This window comes from Eucalyptus grandis, chromosome 1, assembly GCF_016545825.1.
Source record: "Eucalyptus grandis isolate ANBG69807.140 chromosome 1, ASM1654582v1, whole genome shotgun sequence".
Taxonomy (NCBI): Eukaryota; Viridiplantae; Streptophyta; class Magnoliopsida; order Myrtales; family Myrtaceae; genus Eucalyptus; species Eucalyptus grandis.
This window is the reverse complement of record NC_052612.1, coordinates 5,245,780-5,268,371: the sequence shown is the minus strand read 5'-3', so window position 1 is coordinate 5,268,371 and position 22,592 is coordinate 5,245,780. Positions and strand designations below refer to the sequence as shown.

The window sequence follows — 22,592 nt, the reverse complement described above, 5'->3', positions numbered from 1 at the left end:
TCCCCCCCTTTTAAAATATTAAAATTATTATTTTTTAAATATTTAACTAAATTTAATTTAATTAATTTTTATATTATTTTTTACCACGTCAACCCAAAACGACGTCGTTTTTACATTATTTTGCCACGTCGGCGTGTAAAATGGCGTCATTTTGCACTCGCTTCGCCAGAAAAATGCCACGTATGCAATTTGGCGATCCACTTTGCTCCAATTTTGGCACTTAAATGTACATTTCGAAAGTTATAACACTTAAAGTGTCCCTTTCTACCAAGTTATGGCACTCCAGGAGTCCGCATCTCAATGCTCGGATATTAGTAAATTTTCATTAGGATATTGAATGGTTATCGGTAAACGGTCTCTATGCTGATTCATCAATATTATTCCTAATTTACAATGTCATTAATGTCATTTATTAGACGAAATTTTGATAGTAAAAGGAATTACAGATTTGTACAATGGCCTTAATTGACCGAAAAGATATCAATGGGAGATGCATGAAGAAAGTGGAAGATCGTTGGACGTTCGGATAAGTGGGAAGATAGCCAAAAATTAGCATAGGAGGTGGCAATACGATGATTAACACAGTCAATTAATACCTCATCTATTTCTCTTTAGAACTCAAAACCATCTACTCATTGCCGAGCCAAAGAGACTGTCAAATTAGCTCAAACTACTTATTATTTCACTAATGCAATTGCATTCTCGAGCAAAAGCTGTAGAACACGCGATCGCCCATATATACGGGACGCAGACCTGGACTTACATGTCGGAGAGCATGTTCGGCGCACCTCCGGTGACCTTGGGTGACGCGAAGGAGGGCAAGCTCGGTCTGGAGGTCCCTTCGCAGCTCGTGAACCTTAAACTTTGCTTCACATTGGAGAGGGAAAAAGACGAGTCAGGGAAAGCTAGAGATCAGAGGGTCTCTCTCAAAGCGACGAAAGCGAGCATGAGGACGATTGTTACCAATTGCCACTGCTTCATCCGAGCTTCAATGGCCGCCTCTCTGCGCATGCACAAATCAAACAGCACCCATGCACTCGGCTCGCATTAGCTCGGTGCATGGAATAATGAGAATGAGACCTAGATGGCTTCTTGAGCTGGGTCATCCATGTCTACACAATGTCCATATTGTTTGAGTTGGAAAAAGGGTGCTATCAAGTCTGTCACATTCAGTCACATTGATCGCCTAATGTTTCAGTAATGTGGCCATGGACCCGTTTCATCTTTGGAGGAGACTATCAAGCAGACACTGACGACTAGCATTTTATATAAGCATTGCACAATGTAAATTCTTACATGTATTATCACAGTTGACAGTATATAGAATAACCAGATACACGTTTTAGAGATTCATCGACAATGAAGACTGATGTCTGAGAGCTCCAAACCAGGCAGTAGCTACTAGCAATGCATACGCCGAACCTCCTCTCTTTTTCTCATTCCTCTGCAGCACTGGCAGCGCTCAAATCCACACTGAGGTCGAGAACCTGCCCAGAAGAATGTTAATTTGTCAGCATCTCCCCCTCCCCCCCTCTCCCCTTCAATATCTTAGCAAGGAAGCTTGAATTGCTGCTATGGAAAATGTTAAGAGTTGAAAAATAACTTCTATATGATCTTCAATCATTTCAAAGCAATATCAGCCGTTTGTCATACTTTTGCCTTTTAACAAACACTTTTGCCTATTAACTTCTGCCAAAGAATCTAACAATTACATAGTACTATCTCTAATTGGTATTTCCTGTCCTATTCAAAATGTTACACTTGTCAATAATGCTTTCTTTGCTGTAATTTTACATTTTCAGGACATCTTTTATAGTTTATTGAAGGGGACTATAGACTTGGTTAGCAGAGGGAAACGAATAAATGTGCAGCAGGAGGAATTTTTGGGCAGGTTTCATGGGGCTAGAACGTAGGTCCGAAAGTTGAGAACTTTTACTGCATAGCAAATAGCCAACAGCCGTCTAACCAGACCAGTCGAGATTGCACTCGATGGACACAAGAAAAAGGGGAGGGCATGGCAGGGCTTATCATGTAACTAGGCTAAATGCACGACAACCTTGTCGAGAAAAACATTAGATCATAACTTAAAGGCTGAGGGAAACAGACAAAAATGCATAATGATCAGGTATAATTAACAAGAAGGGTAGACCCGAGCAGTTCTAACATTAATGGCTTCCAAAGAGTCCTCGAAAGCTTCCAACCCACGTGAAAACTTGCCAAAGATTATCTCATGCTCGCATCATAATTGATAGCAGGACATTTCCAAGAAGTAATTCTTACCTTTCCAGTGATCTTCGTATACATGTTAAGCACATCCTTAACAGTTGACTCGAAGTGGGTTGTGGCATCATAACTCTGCAGGTATAGCAAGAGGAGATTAACATAATGTCAATACAATTAAAAGCTTCCGAACTCCACATATACATCACACACAGAGAGAAGAACAAACTCACACTTGATATGAAGCAGTTGTCAACAGAAGATTCATTGACTGGCTCATATCTATCATAAGTGTCATAAAATATCTCATCAACGGGCCCCAGCAAATTAACACCTGGCTTCAGTTCTATCTCAGGTCGATCAGTTTCAGCCTCCGCCGAAACAAATGCAATAAACTTGCCCTTTGGTGCGACTTTGTGAGAGTTTGAACAACAGAAAAGATACCTGCTCAAACAGGGGCATAGTTGAACAAAGAGTTGAAACCATGGAATAATGCTTAGATAATCAGAAGGCCGTGAAAACAGATTTCATTAACCATTGGTAATTTAAGGCCAACCTGTTAAGCAGGCGCATGGAACCATCTGTGAAATTCAAGTTCTAAAATGCAAGTATCAAATAGTGTTTAGAAGTGAAATGTGTATCAAGCAGATTCTGATCCTGACTTAAAATGATAGTTCACGTAGAGTTATCATTGATCTCATGGGACAGATACTTAACTTGTTACGCTCACATTCATCTCCCTTCCCACCTCAAATACAACAAATGCAGTTAAAAGGAAAAGTGAGAAGCTATCTCTCCTTGGACAATAAACATTTAGATTTGCATTTTCCGCCTTCATTTCTCAAACAGACATTCAAATAAAACAAAAATAAGAAAATATAGTTAGTAATATCCAATTAGTGTACTCGAGGCCTTACATATCTGACTTGCGACCCAACTGTCTCTGTGGGATGATAACCTGCACTGACTGAGAATAATTGGTATTTGGGATTGGATGGCTCATGATACAGATTGCCCTGGCAACCTTCCCAACTTTCCTAACCTGTACAAGATTACATATTACCACTGAGTACAACGTCCACCCTTTTGTTGCAAGAGGGAAAAAAAAAGGTATCCGCATGCCTTCGTGTTTATCGGGGCTTGTTACTGGTTCTTACTATCTTTAAAAAGTAAAAGAAAACGACTGAGAGGGTGGGGTGTAAAACATTTGCGAGGTTTAGGGCCTTTAGGCCAGAGAAAGTAGACATATCTTAGTGGCAAAATGAATCTTATGTCAGCCACCATAGGCACTAATGCATGGAGCAACAATGATCTTTTTTATCAGTAACAAGAGGGTCTGCAGCACATGCGCACACAAGATCTACATGCAAAGAATCTGACAGACAGAAGTGATATGCACCTATTCAACGAACTCCACAAAATTCTTAATCTACAATAGTCTCGTGAAAGATCGCTTAGGGCGTGCATGGAAACGTTTCCGGCACATTTTTGTACGGAAAGTGTGCCCGGGAACAAAAAAGGAACAGAAACGCGTTTGGTTGCGTTTTTGTTCCTTTTTTTTTTTTTTTTTTTGTTTCGGAACGAAATAGGAACAGAAAAAAAGAAATAAAAAAAAAGTTGTTTCTTTTGAAAAGAAACACTTCTTCGACGGAACAAAAGAACAAAAACGAAAGAAACAAAAGAACAAATTCGGAACAAAGCGAAGAACTCTTCGTGCGTGCTCGTCGTCGCTCCTCTCGGCTGAAGCTTCGTTCTTCCGTTTCCGGCATGTCTTCCATCTCTCCGGCGGCTCCCACTCGGCTAACTCTCCGGCGACTCCTCACTCCGGCGACTCCGGTACGTTTCCGGTCGCGTTGCTCTCCGTTCGGCCCTCCTCCTCCGGTCGGCGTCGCTCCCCCTTCGGCGCTCCTTCTCCGGTCGGCCTTGCTCCCCCTTCGGCGCGGCGAGCCGTCCCTCGAGCGGCGTTGCTCGGCCCAGATCTGCCCGCGGATCTGGGCGAGCATTGGCGGCATTGCTCGCTCAAGGCTTGAGCGGCGTTGCTCGCCCGGATCTCCCGCGCCGAAGGGCAACGCTCGCTCGAGCTGCGGCTCGTCATTGCCTCCCCCTTCGCTCGCTCGAGCTCGAGCTCTTTGCTGAGCTCGGTTGCGGCTGCTGGAGCGGTAGCTCGGCGAGCTGCGGCTCGACTCCGCCGAGCTGCGGCGGCTCGAGCTGCTCGGCGGCGGCTCGACTCCGGCAAGCTGCGGCGGCTCGAGCTGCGGCTCAGTACTCGGCGGCGATGCTGGAGCTGCGGCTCAGCGAGTGGAGGCTGCTCGAGCAGCGAGCTAGCTGCAGCAGCTCGAGCTGCTCGAGCGAGCTCTTCTTTGCGGCTCAGTTCTTTCGTGCAGCGCTTTAGCGGCGGCTTCGCTCGGCTGCTCGTCAGCTTTCTAGCTTGCACGCTCTAGCGAGGTGGACGGGGGCTGGTGATTTTGAATGAATAGGCTGGTGATGTGGTTTCCTTCGATTGTTATTTTGTTGCTCATGGTGATGTGGAATGGACAGGCTGGTGAAGCACGTGGCGAGAGCGTTGAAGGACGATTTCACCACCAAGGGGGAGATTTAGGCCAAGTCGGGGTGCGGCGTGGTTGTACTTGAATTTACTAGATACAAACTTTAATTACAAAATTTTATACGAAATATGCCATATGATCATGCTAAAAATGTTTGTCTTCACTAACCATGAACAAAATAAAATTAATGAGCATTTCATAAGAATGACAATTTAATATCAATTTTAAACTTTATTAAAAAAAAAAAAAACAGAAATTGTTTTGTCGTTTACCAAACGTGTTTACGTTCTTTTCTATTCTAAGAACAGTGACTGCAGATTACCAAACATGTTTCTGTTCTTTTTTATTCCAAGAACAGTTTTTTTTTACACTTACCAAACGCGTTCTTTTGTTGAAACTGTTCCGAACGAAACACTTTTTTTTTTCTCGTTTCATGGGAAAAAAAAAGAAATGAAACCATGCGCACCTTAGGGTGCGTTTGGCTTTACACCCTATTTCTGTTCCCAGAACAGTAAACGCGTTTGTGTGCGTTTTCTTTTTTTGTTCTTTTGTTCTCGGGAACAAAAAAGAAAAGAAACAAGAAACACAAAAAGTTGTTTCTTGTTTAAAAACAAAATCTAGAAATACTTCTCTTTTTTTTTTTTTTCTTTTCTTCTTTTTTTTTTTTTTTTTTCTTTGGTCGGTCGCCGGCCTTGGCCATGGCTTCTGGCGACCGTGACGAGGGCCGCGGCCTCGCCCGGCCACGGCGAGGCTCGCCGGCCCCCTGGCGAGGCCGAGCTGGCCGTGGCCGGGCGAGGCTCGGCCTTGCCTTGGCCGGGCGAGCTCGAGCTCGCCCGGATCCGGCGAGGCCGAGCCGCCACGGCCGGCGAGGCCGAGCTCGCCCGGCGGCGGCGAGGCTCGGCCTTGCCGGCCACCGCCAGTCGGCGTCGCTGGCGGTGGCCGGCGAGGCCAAGCCTCGCCGCCGCCGGGCGAGCTCGAGCTCGCCCGCCCGAGGCGGGCCGAGCCTCGCCCGGCCACGGCCGGCTCGGCCTCCCGGCCGGGCGAGGCCGAGCTCGCCCGGGGCCGGCGAGCTCGGCGGCCCAGGCGAGCTCGGCCTTGCCGGATCCGGGCGAGCTCGAGCTCGCCCGGCCGGGCGGGCCGAGCCTCGCCCGGCCACGGCCGGCTCGGCCTCGCCGGGGCCGGCGAGCCTCGCCGTGGTGGGCCGGGCGAGGCCGCCGGCCATGGCCGAGGCCGCCGGCCGGTCGCCGGCCATGGCCGAGGCCGCCGGCCATGGCCGAGGCCGGCGACCGGCCAAAGAAGAAAAAAAAAAAAAAAGGAAAAATAAATAAGAAAATAGAAAAATAAAATAAAAATATTTAAAAAATAAAAGAAATAAAAAAATTATACAAATTTACCAAACGTGTTTCTATTTATTTTTGTTCCGGAAGAAGTTTACCAAACGCGTTTTTTTGTTCGAGAAATTGTTCCTAGGAACAAAAACACTTTTTTATTTACATTCCCTAGAACAATTTTTAAACGAAACATAACCAAACGCACCCTTAATGATCTTTCGGAATCAATATACTTGCTAGACTGCCTGAGCTAGCACCACTTACATCAAACAAACTGAACTCTGACATAAGTTCGCTTATACGCTGTGATGATTGTGATGCAGTATCATATTCATTACCTTGTTAGGCAAGTAGGAAGGGTCGCAAACAACTTTTTTGCATTTGGCAGTTTTGCCCTCTGATGTGACACCAATGACTTGGCCTTCATCGTTGAACTCCACCTGCAATAACAGCAAAATAAAACAACATTTATTTCCCTATAAGTAGCAGATTTAACTTGAAATTTAACTAGTAAACACCATTTTCATGATATTGGCAGAGAATACATATATATTTACCAGTCCAGATATAAATGAGAACCAAATGACCCAATTACCTTGCATTCCCGTTTGTTCAGCATGTAAATCCCACCATATACAGCACTAAGCCGTGCAAATGCCTGGGTTACAAAGGAAAAAAGTTAAATATAATCCAAAGTGAACGGTCAGGCATCAGTAATGAATTTGATCCGGTATATCAAAACTGCAGCAGCGGCTTGGACATGCATCTATGACACTAGATGTACCTGAGGGAGCTCTCCTAACCCATACAAGGGGTAAATATAGGGAGATCCTCCTTGAAAACGAGCAAATGACTCTTCATAGAGCTATCAAGTGGCCAAGGGAGAGGAGGAATGTCAATTTAAAGATCTCCAAACAAAATGGGAAAAATTTCTCTTTACGAGCATAAGAAAGATGTTTGCTCTGGGAAACAGGATCATTCACCTTCATTCTCTTGACAGTATCCAGGGCAGGCTCATTCAGGTATCGATCATCTCTATGGAGCGCCAAGGCATGACCAATAAATTCAATGGCGTCATCACCAAGACCATATTTTCTGTTCGAAAAACAGAAGCAAAATGACCAAGGGCTCACAGTTCCACCAGCTATTATCATTCTACTCATTATGATAGCTGGAACAAAATCTTGCAGAAGAAGAGAAAATGAAAGAGTTATTTAAGTAAGAGCACTGTAAAGACTCTCCAACTTTCTTTTAGACTTTTCTTCTTTTTGATAAGTTATATCATGTACAATACAATATCCAAAATAGGAATGCAGAGGACCACTTCCTGCTACAAGTAGCACAGAAAGTGGTATAAGACCGTACTCATCTAGCAAACTTAGCTATCATTTGATCAGTTGTGAGAATGGGAAATTCTAGGCAAAACACATTGCAATTGCAGTGCAGCATTAACGTTGTATACAGAGATGGAAATGACATGTCAACCCAGGAAAACATGTAAACATACGCTATCAGTTTTCTTGTTGTCACACGTGTCAGATCCATCCCCTCATGCGTCCTTGGATCATTTTCATTATAATCATGAACGTATGTAAAGAACTTTCGAGCTCGATACTTCTCAAACATGCCCATGAGTGGAGTTTGAAGTGCTTCCATAGCAGTAGCAGGCACTTTGTGAACCTGTAATTGGCCGTACCATATTGTTGAAGAAGAAAGGAAAACTAGGCAGACCTGCAATGATTTTGCAAATGTTCCAATATACGGTCTATCTCCATACCTTTCCCTTATTGAAGACATAGCTGCCATCCACTGCTTTGAAGTACATATACTTGGTAACATCTGTATGGATGAGGACTCGCACCAGAGCACCATTTGCCATTATAAACTACACAGAAGCACTGGTCAGCAAAGAACCGATAAGGAGAATATAAACAATCTGCAAGAGCCTAAATTGTAGGTCAATGAACCAAGTTCAGAATTATACCTTGGGGACCATGTCAACATTATAGTCCCTGCTAGAGCCCAAATGTGCAGGAGGTTTATCACTATTCCTAAATTTCTTCCAGAGCTGCAAGTCACCAATAGCAACTATTCAAACCACCCATTAAAGATAATGCAACAGTGCAGCAAATTGCAGGGGATGTACGGAGAAAGCAGACCTGAATGAGATTAAGTGATGTTGACTCTCCTCCATAATAGTCATTCCTATCCATGTGCAAAACCTGGTTCAAAAGGTTCTTCTGTCAGCAACTGAGGAGAGATCCACAATCTATGGTAATTATCTTTGTCTTGGTTATGGGAAGAAGAGAATAGCGAGAGACAACGAGAATAGTTATTTCATTGCGTAATTTGCAACAAATCTCAAAAGAAAACCCAAATGCCCTTAGATAATAACAAAGAAGAGCAATTTTCAGGGGGCGCAACCTATGAATTTTGGCATGAACCTGACGGAAGCAACCAATTGTTGAAGGGGCAATCTCCCTTGATTTGACATACTACCTGCCGCAGCAGTCTAAGTTTCAAGGAGCTTTCCCTCAATCCTCCTCTCTATCCAACAAGATGGAAGAGAAGTGCTTCTTTCTCCATATAAGACACGGCGACAAGTCGATCGGTCGAGACAATATATGAGTCCACCTTCACCGTCCTCAAAGCTTAAGCCTAAGTAATAATTTAACTTATGCTCGGAAACGACTTCGCATGTCGTCAATATACTCAAGACCGACTCGATTCAACTATCATGAAGTTGCCACTTGCATTTAAGATCAAAGATAGGAAAACTGGAGTTATCCATGTCCGATGTCTACCGATCACTATATGACAGGACACAAATTCACAATTTCACTCGAGCTCATCAGCAGCTTAAAACTACTACAGCAAAGCTCAAATTCAACTCCAGACAGGTTTTTCAGATTTTCTCCACTTAAATTAGTATTGCTATTCTCATGTAAATCGGAGTCTCGCCGATCTGTCCCGATACAAATTGAACGTAAGACAATACATCAGCAACCGAAAGTCCAAGGCACTTATTCGAACGTGTCGACCGGCTCTCCATCCAAATGAACACCAACTTGAAACTGAAGTCAGTGCATGGATCCTTACCGCAGCCTTAACCAAAACAAAACATCCACGAATGTAACTACACGAGCTAAATTTCACTGGAAAAATAAAAGTTGTGCAACTCTCGTCAGGATTCAGACATCAGAGGACATGCGATCGAACCGAACCGAACCGAACCGAACCGACCTACTGGTCGAGCAAGGAAATGACCGAAGGAGAGATGAAGGAGGAGAGACCTTGAGGCCATCGACGGAGAGGAGGCCAGAGAGGATGCACTCCTTGAGGCCGGTCCCGAGCACGACGACATCGTACTTCTCGTCCATGGCAGCCGATGATTGGTGGTTAGAACAGATCGGGAAGGTCTTGAGGTTAGACCAGGGTACGAGGAGAGTGGCGGGTATTTGAAGACTCGGAAGAAGAACGGGGAAGTTGGCGGGGCGAATATGGTGATGGCGTGGCGTCTGCAATGAAGGCGGGAATATTAATGAAAACGACGCTGAGAATTCGTTGCTTGATGTTACGAAGAGAGGGATATATGACAAACTTGTGGACGGCAGCTGCTTCCCGCTCCTTTTTACTTTTAATTCCATTACTATCATTTAGTAACTTGATTTTCCCTCCGCTTTTTAGCATTGTAGATGATACGGTGTTTGTTAAGATGCACATGTGAGTGAATTGTGTTAAATATCATAATTAGTTCGTAACTTATTGATTTAAATTTTTAAGTGAATATAATCCAATTAGATATATTAATGAGCTTAGGTTTGAACTTCCTCTTAACGATCTCTGATCCGTCAAATGATTAAGTGAGGTCAAGTTTATATTCGAGGAGAAATTCCACTCACTTAAAGCTATATGCTAATGGAAAAATAGTAAATTAAATAAAAAATATGAAAAACCTATAAATTAAAATATCAATAAAGAATTTGATCGATAAAATATATATTTATAAAGAACTTAGGGCTGATGAACCATTTTGCGACTTGGACTTAGTAAGCCCAATTTCATGCGGATAGCTCTTTTATTTATAAATGGGTTACACATGATACAAGTTAAAATAAAAATAAAAATAAAATGAAAAAAGGAAGAAAAAAGCAGGGAAAACAATGAATTAAGAAAAGAAGAAAAGCCAGGACAAAAGAGAAAGAATCGAAGCGCATTCATTTCTTCGCTTGTCGTCTTCGAAAGCCCGCCCCCTTCCCCCTCGTCATATTATGTGCTCCTCTTCACCCCTTTAACCACCCCTCCTCCTCCTCCATCGCCACCATCACCGCCGCCGCCACCGCCGTTCCCATCCCTTCTTGACCTCCGCAATCTCGAGTTTCGCCGGCCGCCGAACCTTTAATCCCCTTCTGGGTCTTAGCAGGGGAGCGAGGCCCGAGATGAAACGGCCCCCCGCCGCCGGCGAGGACGCCGAGGCCAAGAAGAAGAAGCTCTGGCCCGACCAGGAGGAAGAGGAGCCGCCCCCCGCGGGGGATGGCACGGCCCCACCGGCCGAGTTCACCCACCTCAATGAGGACCTGCTGTTTGAGGTGCTCAAACACGCGGACGCCCGCACGCTCGCTATGGAGGCAAGCGGTAGAGGTGGCTCGGAGGCGTGTGGCAGGTTGGGTCAAACGCACTTAATGTCGAAAATGAATTAGACATTCTGACCCATTTTTACCTTTACAATTCAGCTTAAAACTTTTTGGACACTTTTTAATTGGACCCTTATATATTTATGACCCACGTGCAACCCATTAACACAAAATATGAGTTAGAAAATGGGTTCCTAGCCTATTTTGACACCTCTAGCAATCTTCCCGGGCGAAATGTATTGAATTTCTACTCGGTGTTCTCAATAGTGTTGATGAACTCGGTGCATCATGGACTTAGCAACACAAGCTGTTTTGATGAAATGGGGACAATGAAGACACATCCAGTTCATTATGGAACAAGAGTAAGTGAGAATTTACCCCAAGCAACATGCAATATAAGCTTGTTATAGATTAGGGGTGAGCAATTCTAAAGTGGATCTAGATTTCACTTGGAACCAAACAACAATATAGAGATAATTTTGAGAAATTCAATTTCAACAATCCCATTGACATCCTATCAAGTTCTCATTAGTCTCTAGAGCCAGTTATCAATTTTTAGAATTTAGAATCTACCATGAAACCAACTTTGGAATTGAATTTGCAACTCCAAGGTCCACCTGGAAACCAATCAATTCCTTTTTATTTTTCATTTTTTGCTACATTTTTAGTCAAGCAACCAAAAAAGTTTCCCTTTAAATAGATAGAGCTTTCATCAGCAAGATTGCCATCACAAACAAAACCATTTATAAGTAAAATAATCTATTTAAACTAACAAAAGAAGTCGTATTATGTTACCATGTAAAGTAAATGAAAGAGGTCGATTCAAGAATAAACTAGAAACACACGTAAAAGAGTAGTGATTAATTAATTTGAGGTTTCCAAAGAGCAAAGGAGACTAGGTTTCTTCTACAATGAGTATACATATATGTTGCTGGTGGATTCTAATGGGTACATATCTTGCACATGCACCAAAGCATTGAAAAGTAATTATAGTAAGGAGAGAGCATATTGAATAACATTAGTAATGAAATGATGTTTCAAATTCTAAAAGTTTGATATTACTGGTATAAAAATTGGTGAAAAGATCCATATATACTACTAGTTTTATGCCTATTTTGGTTTGGTTCGATTATCTGATTTCTAGTCCAATTTTACAATTCCCAATCCAGTTTGATTCCATTCCTACCTAGGTATCACGAATCGAACCACATAGTATTGTTCCAAAATATTTGGAACTAGACCGAGGAATTCTGAAATTGAGAACTGCACCAATTTTAAGAGTCAATCTAGTATGGTTGCTAGTTCTATCCACGACTCATGCTCACCCTTAGTATGAATAACCCATCTAAAGAACCTTACCAATAATAATAATAATAATAATAATAATAAAATAACCCATCTAAAGAATCACTCGACTTCTTTTCAAATTAATCACGACTTTTCTTTAAAGATTGTATGAGGTTAGGAAGAACCTCATTGGTAACATGTCAAATAATGTCTGATTCCATTATTTTGTTCTCTGGAACAAAACAAAAAAAACAGAATTCTGTTTGGTAACTTTTTTATTCCCAAGAATAAATTTGGTGTACAATCAAGAGATAATAATATAAAAAGTTACGTTTTTGTTCTCATAAACGACTCCAAAATCAAGCATTGTCTTTTTTTTTCCTTTCTTTTCTTTTTCTTCTTTTCCTTTTTCTTTCGGCTTCTTCCTCTAACCGGCAACCTTGCCGGTGGCTAGGTGAACACAAACCTCGTTAAGATCTAGCGAGTCTCAACCTCACCCGAATCTTGGGGAGGTCGAGCTCGCCCAACCACCGGCAAAGCTCACCCTTGCCCATTCCCGCGAGATCACCCTCCCCATGGCCAGCGACACCACCTTGCGGTGTGGTGGTTAGGCGAGGCTTGGCCTCGCCTTAGCCGGGTGAGGCTCGTGGCGAGGTCGACCTCGCGGTGGTTGGATGAGGGTGTGCCTCACCAAATTTGGACGAGATTGAGCCTCATTAATCGCCCGGCGAGGCTTAGGTTGACGAGGCTCCCTTGAGGCCGATGATCGGCAAGTGGAAGAAGAAGAATAAGAATAAGAATAAACGGAAAAAATATAATAAAATTATTTAAAAATTAAAAGAAATTTTGAGTTACAAAAAAATCTTAAGGTCGTACCAACACATTTCTATTCCAAGAATATAATTTTGTATAGTTATGAAACGCTTCAAATGCTCAGAAATTCATTTAGAGAACAAAATTAGAAAAAATCATTTCTAAACAAAAATTGTTTTCAAGAACAGAATGATTACTAAACGCACTCAAAGAGTACAAAATTCTTATTCACGTGTATAAACAAGTTCTAGAGCTCATCATCTAAATTTTACGGTCAAATCTCCTGTAATTTCTCTAGAAATTGATGATTGTTTGTATTTGACATGAGATTGTGGAATTAGCGCATCAATTGTCATAAATGTAAATCTTTACGGTCCTTAATCATTAGCTTGAACCTCGTGCATAATAGATTTTATGACTTAAAATGTCGGTCAACTTCCTTTCGGAACTTAAAATTTTCTGCCTCATTTTTCTAAAGACTAACTTCAAAAAATTAACAGTATCTATATCCCGTGCGGATCTACATGAATATGCCCTGGCTGCAAGACCATGGCCTATGGTCAGTTGCCGGCCATGGCCGAGTACCGGCCGGCCATAGACCAAAGAGAAAGAAAGCAAAAGAAAAGAAAAGAAAAGAAGAAGAAGGAGGAGGAGGAGAAGAAATGACGAAGAAGAAAAATAAGAGAAAGGAGATGCAAGTCTACGAGAGAAGAGGCAAAAGGAGAAATATCTAACAAGTGGACCCATGAGAGACATGTGCCGCTCAATGGATGGGCTTCTAATTTGTTGTACTAACACGACTTGACATAACTTGTGCAGTCAATATTTTCTCCTTGAGACGTGCAAATAGTAATTAGCACAATCAACCAATTTGGAACTTAAAAAACTTGTTCCCTATTGGAATTTAATTAAAATATTAGATAAGATACAGTCTTAAGATTAAATAGAAAATTAATTGTATCAAATTTACTAATTGTACATCATTAATTGTCAACACCCAATTATAAAATGCTCTCAACCTTCCCAATCTAGTGAATATACAATATATATGATATGAAGGTGCGAGTGCATATTCGTGTATTGCTCTCTACATTAATCTCGAAATGAACTAAAGTAGGTGAAAAAAGAAATACGCCCAAGGATTCGAAGTGAGATGGCCGACATTGGGTGCAAATGACCTTTTGACCATCGGAACTCATTACTGGCAATATCCACCAAGACAATGCTACCGAAAGCGCCCTCCAAAATTGGCTCAAACTAGTTCTCGCTTCACTAGTACAATCGCATTCTCGAACAAAGCCGTAGGACACACGATGGCACATGGATACGTGAAGGCATAGACTTACATGTTGGAGGGCTTGTTCGGCGCGCCTCCGGTGACCTTGGCGGCGCGAAGGAGTGCGAGCTCGGCATTGAGTTCCTTCAGCTGACTCGGCAGTTCCGCCTTCGGCTTCTGTCGCAGTTGATGAACCTTAATCCTCGCTTCACAGTGAGCAAGAAAAAGGAGAAGTCAGCAAAAGCTAGAGATCAGAGGGTCTCTCTTGAAGAGACGAAAGCGAGCATGAGGACGATTGTTACATATCGCCTTTGCTTCGTCTGAGCTTCAATGGCCGCCTCTCTGCGTGTGCACTAGGGTCATGTGACTATCTAATCATACGAGTCCCACACGAGTCTTATCAAATCAATTAACGCCCCTACACTCGGCTCCCATTAGCTTGGTGCTAGATGGCTTCTTCAGCTGGGTCATCCATGTCTACAGAAAGTCCATGTCGTTTGAATTGGAAAAAGGTTGCAATCAATCCAGTCACATTGACCGTGTGATATTTCAATAATGTCTCCATGGACCGTTTCATCTCCGGAGGAGACTATCAAGCAGACACTAATGTCTAGCATCGCAAATAAGCATTGCACATTTTGCATGTAAATTCTTACATGTATTATCACAGATGATAGTACATAGAATAACCAGAAACGCATTCTAGAGATTCATCGACAATAAAAATCGATGTCTGAGAGCTCCAAGCCAGGCATTAGCACTGCATGCGCCGAACCTCTCAATTCTCATTCCTCTGCAGCACTGGCCGCGCTTAAATCCACACTGAGGTCAAGAACCTGCCCAGAAGAATTTAATTTTGTCAGCTTCTCTCTCTCTCTCTCTCTCTCTCTCTCTCTCTCTCTCTCTCTATATATATATATATATATAATGCATAAGCTATACCATTATTTTACATTTTCAGGACATCTTTGATCATTAATTGAAGGGGACTATAGACTTGATTAGCAGAGGCAAAAGACAAAATGTGCAGTAGGGGGAATTATTGGGCAGGTTTCACGGGACAATAAAGTAGGTCCAAAAGTTGAGAACCCATACTGCATGGAAAATAGCCGACACCCTTCCAACCACACCAATCAAGATTGCACTAATTGGACACAAAAGACGGAAGGGCATGGCACGGCTTATGTAACTAGTCCAAACGCATGATAACCTTGTCAAGATAAACATTAGATCATAACTTAAAGACTAAGTGAAACAAACAAAAGTGCATAATAGTCAGATATAGTTAACGAGAAGGGTAGACCCGAGCAGTTCTAATATTAATAGCTTCCAAAGAGTCCTCCAACTTCCAACCCACGTGAAAACCTGTCAAAGATTGTCTCATGCTCGCCACGCCAACAAAGAATTTATCATCAAGTTCATAGTTGATAGCAGAATATTTCCGAGAAGTTATTCTTATTTCTTACCTTTCCAGTGATCAATGTATACATGTTAAGCACATCCATGACAGTCGACTCGAAGTGGGTTGTGGCATCATAACTCTGCAGGTATAGCAAGAGAAGAGATTAACATAATATCAATACAATTGAACCTGAACTCCACATATTCATCACCCCGAGAGAGAGAGAGAGAGAGAGAGAGAGAGAGAGAGGAACAAAACTCACAGTTGATATGAAGCAGTTGTCAAGAGAAGGTTCATTGACTGGTTCATATCTATCATAAGTGTCATAAAATATCTCATCAACAGGCCCCAGCAGATCAACCCCCGGCTTCAGTTCTATCTCAGGTTGATCAGTTTCCGCCTCGGCTGAAACAAATGCAATGAATTTGCCCTTTGGTGCGACATTGTGAGAGTATGAACAGCAGAAAAGATACCTGCTCAAACATGGGCACAGTTGAATAAGGAGTCATAAACAAAGAACAACGCTTAGATAATCAGAAGGCCATAAAAATATATTTTATTAACCATCGGTAATACAAGATCAACCTATTAAGCAGGCACATGGGAACCATCTGTGCAATTCAAGATCTAAAATGCAAGTGTCAAATCATATTTAAAAGTCAAAGGTGGCTCAAGCAGATTCTGATCCTGACTTAATATGATAGTCTACGTAAAGTTAATTAAAATATCATTAATCTCATGGGACAGAAATTTTACTAGTTACCCTTATGTTTTTCTTTTTGGTGGAAGTGATCATATTAAGCTGAAACCAATAATTACATAAAAAACGGCACAAAAACAAACACTCATAATGAACAGAGGCATAATGAGTGGAAGGGTGCCAAGAGAAAAAAGAAGGGAAGCCAACAAGGCACAAAACACGGTTAAGCTGCACAACTACAGCCACAACCAAAAAGGACAAAAACAAAAGAAGGCGACCAGCTGGCCAACCAGAAATTTTACTAGTTACCCTTTGTTCATCTCCTTTCCCACCCCAAATACAACAATCGCAGTTAAATGGATAGGTGAGAAGCTATTTCCTTTTTCCCAATAATCATTGAGATTTGCTTTTTCCCCCTTCATTTCTCGAACGGACTTTCACATCAAATAGAATGAGAAAATATAGCTAGTAATCTCCAATTAGTGTACACAAGAACTTACATATCTGACTTCCGACCCAACTGTTTCTGTGGGATAATAACCTGCACTGAATGAGAATCATTGGTATTTGGGATCGGATGGCCCATGATACAGATTGCCCTCGCAACCTTCCCAATTTTCCTAACCTGCGCAAGTTCACACATTGCCACTCAGTACGACATCCATTGTCGTTGCAAAAGAAAAGAGGTGTGCATGTCTTGTGCCTTCATGGTTATTGGGGCTTGTTACTGGTTCTACATTTTCAAAAAATTAAAAGAAAAGGACCGAGAGGATAGGGTGTAAAACATTTTGCAAGGTTTAGGGCCTTTAAGCCAGAGAAAGTAGTCATATCTTAGTGGCAAAAATTATTACGTCAACCACCATATGCACTGATGCGACAACAATGATCCACATGCAAAGAATCTGACAGATAGAACCAATATGCACCTATTTAACCAACTCAACAAAAGTTTAATTAACAATAGTCTCATCTTACGGAAACAAATGTACTTGTTATACTACACGAGCTAGTACCACTCACATCAAACAAACTGAACTCTGACATAAGTTCGCTAATACACTGTGATGATCATGAGGCAGAATCATATTCATTACCTTGTTAGGCAAGTAGGAAGGGTCGCAAACAACTTTTTTGCATTTGGCAGTTTCGCCCTCTGATGTGACACCAATGACTTGGCCTTCATCATTGAACTCGACCTGCAATAACAGCGAAATAAAACAACATTTTGTTCCTATAAGTAGCAGATTTAACTTGAAATTTAGCAACTAAACACCGTTTTCATGATATTCGAAGAGAATAAGCAAATATTTACTAGTAAAAATACAAGCGAGAACCAAATTACCTTGCATTCCGGTTTGTTCAACATGTAAGTCCCACCATATACTGCACTAAGCCGTGCAAATGCCTGGATTACAAAGAAAAAAAGTCATACAGAATCCAAAGCAAATGGTCAGGCATCAGCAATGGATTTGATCCAGCGTATCAAAACTGCAGCAGCAGCTTGGACATGCATCTGTGACTCCAAATGTACCTGAGGGAGCTCTCCTAACCCATACAAGGGATAAATATAGGGAGATCCTCCTTGAAAACGAGCAAATGACTCTGCATAGAGCTATCAAGTGGCCGATGGAAAGAAGAGGAATGTCAATTCAGTGCTCTCCAAACAATATGGGAAATATTTCTTTTTACGAGCATAAGAAAAAAGTTTGTTCTGGGAAACACGATCATTCACCTTCATTCTCCTGACAGTATCCAGGGCAGGCTCATTTAAGTATCGATCATCTCTATGGAGTGCCATGGCATGGCCAATAAAATCAATGGTGTTGTCATCCAGACCATATTTTCTGTTCAAAAATCAACGGAAGCAAAATGACCGAGGGTTTTGCACCTTAACCAGCTAATACTATCCTACCGATTATGATAGCTGGAAAAAAATCATGCAAAAGAAGAGAAAATGAAAGAAATATTTGACTAAGAGCACTGTAAGGACACTCCAACTTTGTTTTAGAATTTTCTTCTTTTTTATAAGTAATATCAATTACAATCGAATATCCAAAACAGGGATGCGGAGGACCCACTTCCTGCTCCAGGCAGCACATAAAGTGGGATAAGACAGTAAATATCTAGCAAATTTAGTTTATCATTTGATCAGTTCTGAGAATGGGAACTTCTAGGCAAAACACTTTGCAATTGCAGTGCAGTATTAATGTTGTATACAGAAATTGAATTGACATGTCAACCCATGAAAACATTTAAATACATACGCTATCAGTTCCCTCGTTCTTACAAGTGTCAGATCCATCCCCTCGTGTGTCTTTGGATCATTTTCATCATAATCTTGTACATATATAAAGAACTTTCGAGCTCGACGCTTCTGAAACATGCCCATGAGTGGAGTTTGAAGTGCTTCCATATCAGTAGCAGGCACTTTGTGAACCTGTCGTTGGCAGTACCATATTGTTGAAGACAAAAGGAAAACCAGGCAGAATTGCAATAATACTGCAAATGTATGTTTTAATATAGGGTCCTTCTCCATACCTTTCCCTTACTGAAGACATAGCTGCCATCCACAGCTTTGAAGTACAGATACTTGGTAACATCTGTATGAATGAGAACTCGCACCAGAGTACCATTTGCCATCATAAACTACACAAGGGCACTAGTCAGCAAAGAATAAATAGGGATAAACAATCTGGCAGAGCTTAAAGTGTAGGCCAATTAACAAAGTTTAGAATTGCACCTTTGGGACCATGTCAACATTATAATCCCTGCTAGAACCCAAATGCGCAGGAGGTTTATCGCTATTCCTAAATTTCTTCCAGAGCTGCAAGTCACCAATAGCAATAAAGATAAGGCCACAGTGCAGCAAATGGCAGGGAACATACGAAGAAAGCAGACCTGAATGAGATTAAGTGATGTTGACTCTCCTCCATAATAGTCATTCCTATCCATGTGCAAAACCTGGTTCAAAAGGTTCTTCTGTCAGCAACAGAGCAGAGATCAACAATCTATGGTAGTTATTCTAGTCTCGGTTATGGGAAAAAGAGAATAAGGAGGGACATCTAGAATAGTTATTTCACCGCATTTTTTGCAACAAATCTCAAAGGAGAAAATCCAAATGCCCTTAGATAATAACAGAGAGCGACAAAATAGGGAATAATTTCATGACAAGCAACATGAAAGTGCTAAAGTAGCATGAACGTTGAAAAAGAAAATGTTAGTACATAAATAAACTCGTGGAATGGATATAGCGTTGAACAGTACTTGCTTCAGTAAGTTCCCATAGCATATAAGTAACAATTAGCCTTATCAATGTTATGTGGAAGCAAACACAGCTAACTCTAGTCTAGCCTTGAATGACATTCAGCACTTCCATTAACGTGATTTTCCACGAAAAGTGTTTCGGCCAGCTGTAAAAGCAGAGGGAAGCGAGGGCTGCTAGTCCACTTGCCAGTACCAGAATGGTAGAAGGGTGTGGATCATTTAAAAGTGGCCAACCGACCAAAGCATTCTGCTGTCCTAATAGCTCAGGGCAGAGCTACGGCATATGGAGGTATTCTTATCGCAATTGTCGTTATGTTACAGAAATCACAGGATCACATACCAGACTCAGCTTAGAGACCAAGAAGTCCAATAGGTATAGCCACAACATTCTTATCAAGTCTGTAGGGTCTGGTTTATTTTCTGGTAGAGCAACTTAAGCAACCTATAACTTTTGGCATGAGACTGATGGAAGCAACCAATCGTCGAAAAGGGCGATCTCCCTTGATTTGACATACTATCTGCTGCAGCGGTCTAAGTTTCAAGGAGCTTTCCGTCAAGCGTCCTATCTATCTAACAAGATGAAAGAGAAGTGCTTCTGTCTCCATTGAAGGCATGGTGACAAGTCAATCGGTCGAGAGAATTTACTACTCCGCCTTCACTGTCCTCAAAGCTTGAGATTGAGTACTTCAATTAGGCCATTCAAATAATTTAACTCATGCTCAAAAATGACTTCACATGAAGTCAATGTACTCGAGACTAACTTGATTCAATTATTGTGAAGTCGCCCCTTGCATTTGAAATCAAAGACCACATGACAGGACTCATCAGCAGCTCAAAACCACAACAGCAAAGCTCAATCTAACTGCAGACCGGTTCCTCGGATTATCTCCGCTGGAATTAGTATCACCATTCTCAAGTAAAACCGGTTAGCAAAGCTAGGTGCTCTATTTCAAGAGCCTCGTTCATCCGTCCCAACACAAATTGAACGCGAGAAATACACCAGCAGCCAAAGTCCGAGGCAATCAATCACATCAAAACGATGCTCACGAGTCCCAATCGCGATCTCCTCAGCACCGATCTCCACCGCTCCAAATCCGAACATGATCAACTGACTCGCCAATCCATACCAACACCGACTCAAAACCGAAGTCAGCACGTAACACAACTTCCACGGATCCAACGACGCAAGCTAAATTCCACGCGATATCTACTCGGTATCGCGAATCTTATCAGGATTCAGACATCGGAGCCAGAGGACATGAGATCAAGTCGAATCAAACCAACTGATCGAGCGAGGAAACGACAGAAGGAGGAGGAGGAAGGGGGGAGGAGAGGACCTTGAGGCCGTCGACAGAGAGGAGGCCGGAGAGGATGCACTCCTTGAGGCCGGTCCCGAGCACGATGACGTCGTACTCCTCGTCCATGGCGGCCGCTGCTGATCGTGTGCCGAGAGCAGATCGGAGAGGTCCGGAGGCGGAGGTGGAGGCGAGGCGAAGACTAGAGCGGCAGATATTTGAAAAGCCGTTGAAGAAGTCCCGGGAAATTTCGCAAAACGACGCTCGAAATTCGTCGTTTAACGGTGAAGACGGGCCTACGACAAGCTCGTGGATTGCGGCTGCTTCCCGCGACCTTTTTCACTTTTATTTATATTTATATCATTTAATTAATTTGTTTTTTTTTTTTCTATTTTTAGTGTGGCCATGTAGATGAGAAGGTTCTGATGAACTCGATGCGTCGTGGACCAAGTTACACCAGCCGTTTTTGATATAGTGAGGTCGCTTTTATTGACAATCGAGACATATTCGGTCCATTAATGATTGAAAGCGAGTGAGAATTTACCCTGAACGACATGTAATTAAAGCTTGTTATGAATTCTTGTACATGGGTGTAAACATGGCCAAAAGCTCGCAATCTAAAATTCTACTATTAGTATCTCCGGTAATTTCTCTAGTAATTAACGATTGTTTATATTTCCACCATCTAAAGTGAGAGTATAGTTTTAGTGAATCAATTATCACCTATCTAAAACTTTATTGTTCATAATCACTAGTTTTCAATCCGTGCACAATGGATTTTATAACTTAAAACACTTTTTTATATCTCCTCGAAATTTAAAATTTTTTACCTCATTCATCTTAAATTAATTTTAGTAAAAGAAGTATCAATATTATTTATACCTAGTGCGAATCTGGCAATCTGCACGGATAATTTAAAAGAACATGGAAAATGTAGGTACCCTAGAAAATACTTGCGGAAGAGGTTGAGATGCAATAATTTAATACAACCGACCACTACCTCATCTATTCTATTCCTCTTTGGAACTTATAAAGTTGTACCTGATTTAAAATAAAATACAATTTTTAGATTAAATCCAAAAAGAGTAATTCCAAATCTAATAATTGTACTTAATAATTGGCCAATCCCCAATTAGGATGCTCTAATTTTCCTAAAGTTCGGGTACAAAATTTGCCTGAGGATTCGAAGAGCAAGGGCCGATATCGGGTGCAAATGACCTTTTCAAGAGGATGAGTGGTGCCGAGGCCATTTTGAGCAAGTTTTGTTTCGACCTTTAATTTGGCTTTTACTGTTTTCAGAAAGTTCTCGAAAGATTAATGATCATTTTCTTCCAACTTTGCCCTCGCTAACAATTTTCCGATACCTATTTTGCTTTCATTTGATATAGTTTATAATCTCTCTCGACCAAATGCATCTACTATCTATCGCTCCATATTCCAATCAATGCAAGCCCAAAGTCGACTATTGTTAGGGGACGATTGTTGAGGACTAACTATCACTAAGGATCAAGTATCGTTGAGGATCGATGGTTGCTAATTGCCTAGATTTGGGTTCACGAGATTTGAGTTTGCGCTAACTGGTTTTACTGACGTATGGGTTCTCCAAGATTTGAGTTGTTGAGATTGTGTGACCATTGGCGTCACCTCTCCTAGGGCCACTGAGGTCACACTAACCCTCGGCTGCTAGAGGATTTGTGCACTTCACCTTGCTTGGGCCATTTTAAGTCATGTGACGTTAGGTGAAAATTATGTTATCTTATTAAGCATTATCTAAGAGACGATTATAATAATAATTATTATAACTCTAGAAGAACCTAAATTTCT

General features: G+C 41.8%; 2 protein-coding genes across 2 annotated transcripts; both read right to left on the bottom strand.

Annotated features, from left to right (window-relative positions):
- Nucleotides 1-1,245: 1,245 nt before the first annotated feature.
- On the bottom strand, nucleotides 1,246-9,537 carry LOC108953816 (guanosine nucleotide diphosphate dissociation inhibitor 1-like). Its single transcript, XM_010069100.3, has 13 exons — nucleotides 9,391-9,537; nucleotides 8,257-8,319; nucleotides 8,082-8,165; nucleotides 7,875-7,982; nucleotides 7,605-7,777; nucleotides 7,081-7,192; nucleotides 6,882-6,962; nucleotides 6,693-6,755; nucleotides 6,436-6,537; nucleotides 3,138-3,262; nucleotides 2,454-2,664; nucleotides 2,281-2,355; nucleotides 1,246-1,487 (listed from the first exon to the last, which is right to left on the bottom strand). The coding sequence occupies exons 1-13, from the start codon at nucleotides 9,475-9,477 to the stop codon at nucleotides 1,437-1,439; spliced, it is 1,335 nt and encodes a 444-aa protein (XP_010067402.2). The 5' UTR covers nucleotides 9,478-9,537; the 3' UTR covers nucleotides 1,246-1,436.
- A 5,181-nt stretch (nucleotides 9,538-14,718) lies between these two features.
- On the bottom strand, nucleotides 14,719-20,964 carry LOC120291934 (guanosine nucleotide diphosphate dissociation inhibitor 2-like). The gene is made up of 13 exons (XM_039309749.1): nucleotides 20,811-20,964; nucleotides 19,108-19,170; nucleotides 18,950-19,033; nucleotides 18,748-18,855; nucleotides 18,474-18,646; nucleotides 17,942-18,053; nucleotides 17,741-17,821; nucleotides 17,552-17,614; nucleotides 17,304-17,405; nucleotides 16,710-16,834; nucleotides 15,772-15,982; nucleotides 15,574-15,648; nucleotides 14,719-14,943 (listed from the first exon to the last, which is right to left on the bottom strand). Exons 1-13 carry the CDS (start codon nucleotides 20,895-20,897, stop codon nucleotides 14,893-14,895), a joined length of 1,335 nt encoding a protein of 444 aa, XP_039165683.1. The 5' UTR covers nucleotides 20,898-20,964; the 3' UTR covers nucleotides 14,719-14,892.
- Between the last annotated feature and the right edge of the window lie 1,628 nt (nucleotides 20,965-22,592).

Coding starts and splice junctions, on each gene's coding strand:
- LOC108953816 (XM_010069100.3), bottom strand. CDS start 9,477: ATGGACGAGAAGTACGATGTCGTCGTGCTCGGGACCGGCCTCAAGGAG. Junction 6,963..7,080: donor ATACTGTCAAGAGAATGAAG/GTGAATGATCCT, acceptor GCCACTTGATAG/CTCTATGAAGAGTCATTTGC. Junction 2,356..2,453: donor ACAACTGCTTCATATCAAGT/GTGAGTTTGTTC, acceptor CTATACCTGCAG/AGTTATGATGCCACAACCCA.
- LOC120291934 (XM_039309749.1), bottom strand. CDS start 20,897: ATGGACGAGGAGTACGACGTCATCGTGCTCGGGACCGGCCTCAAGGAG. Junction 19,034..19,107: donor CATCACTTAATCTCATTCAG/GTCTGCTTTCTT, acceptor GGTGACTTGCAG/CTCTGGAAGAAATTTAGGAA. Junction 17,822..17,941: donor ATACTGTCAGGAGAATGAAG/GTGAATGATCGT, acceptor GCCACTTGATAG/CTCTATGCAGAGTCATTTGC.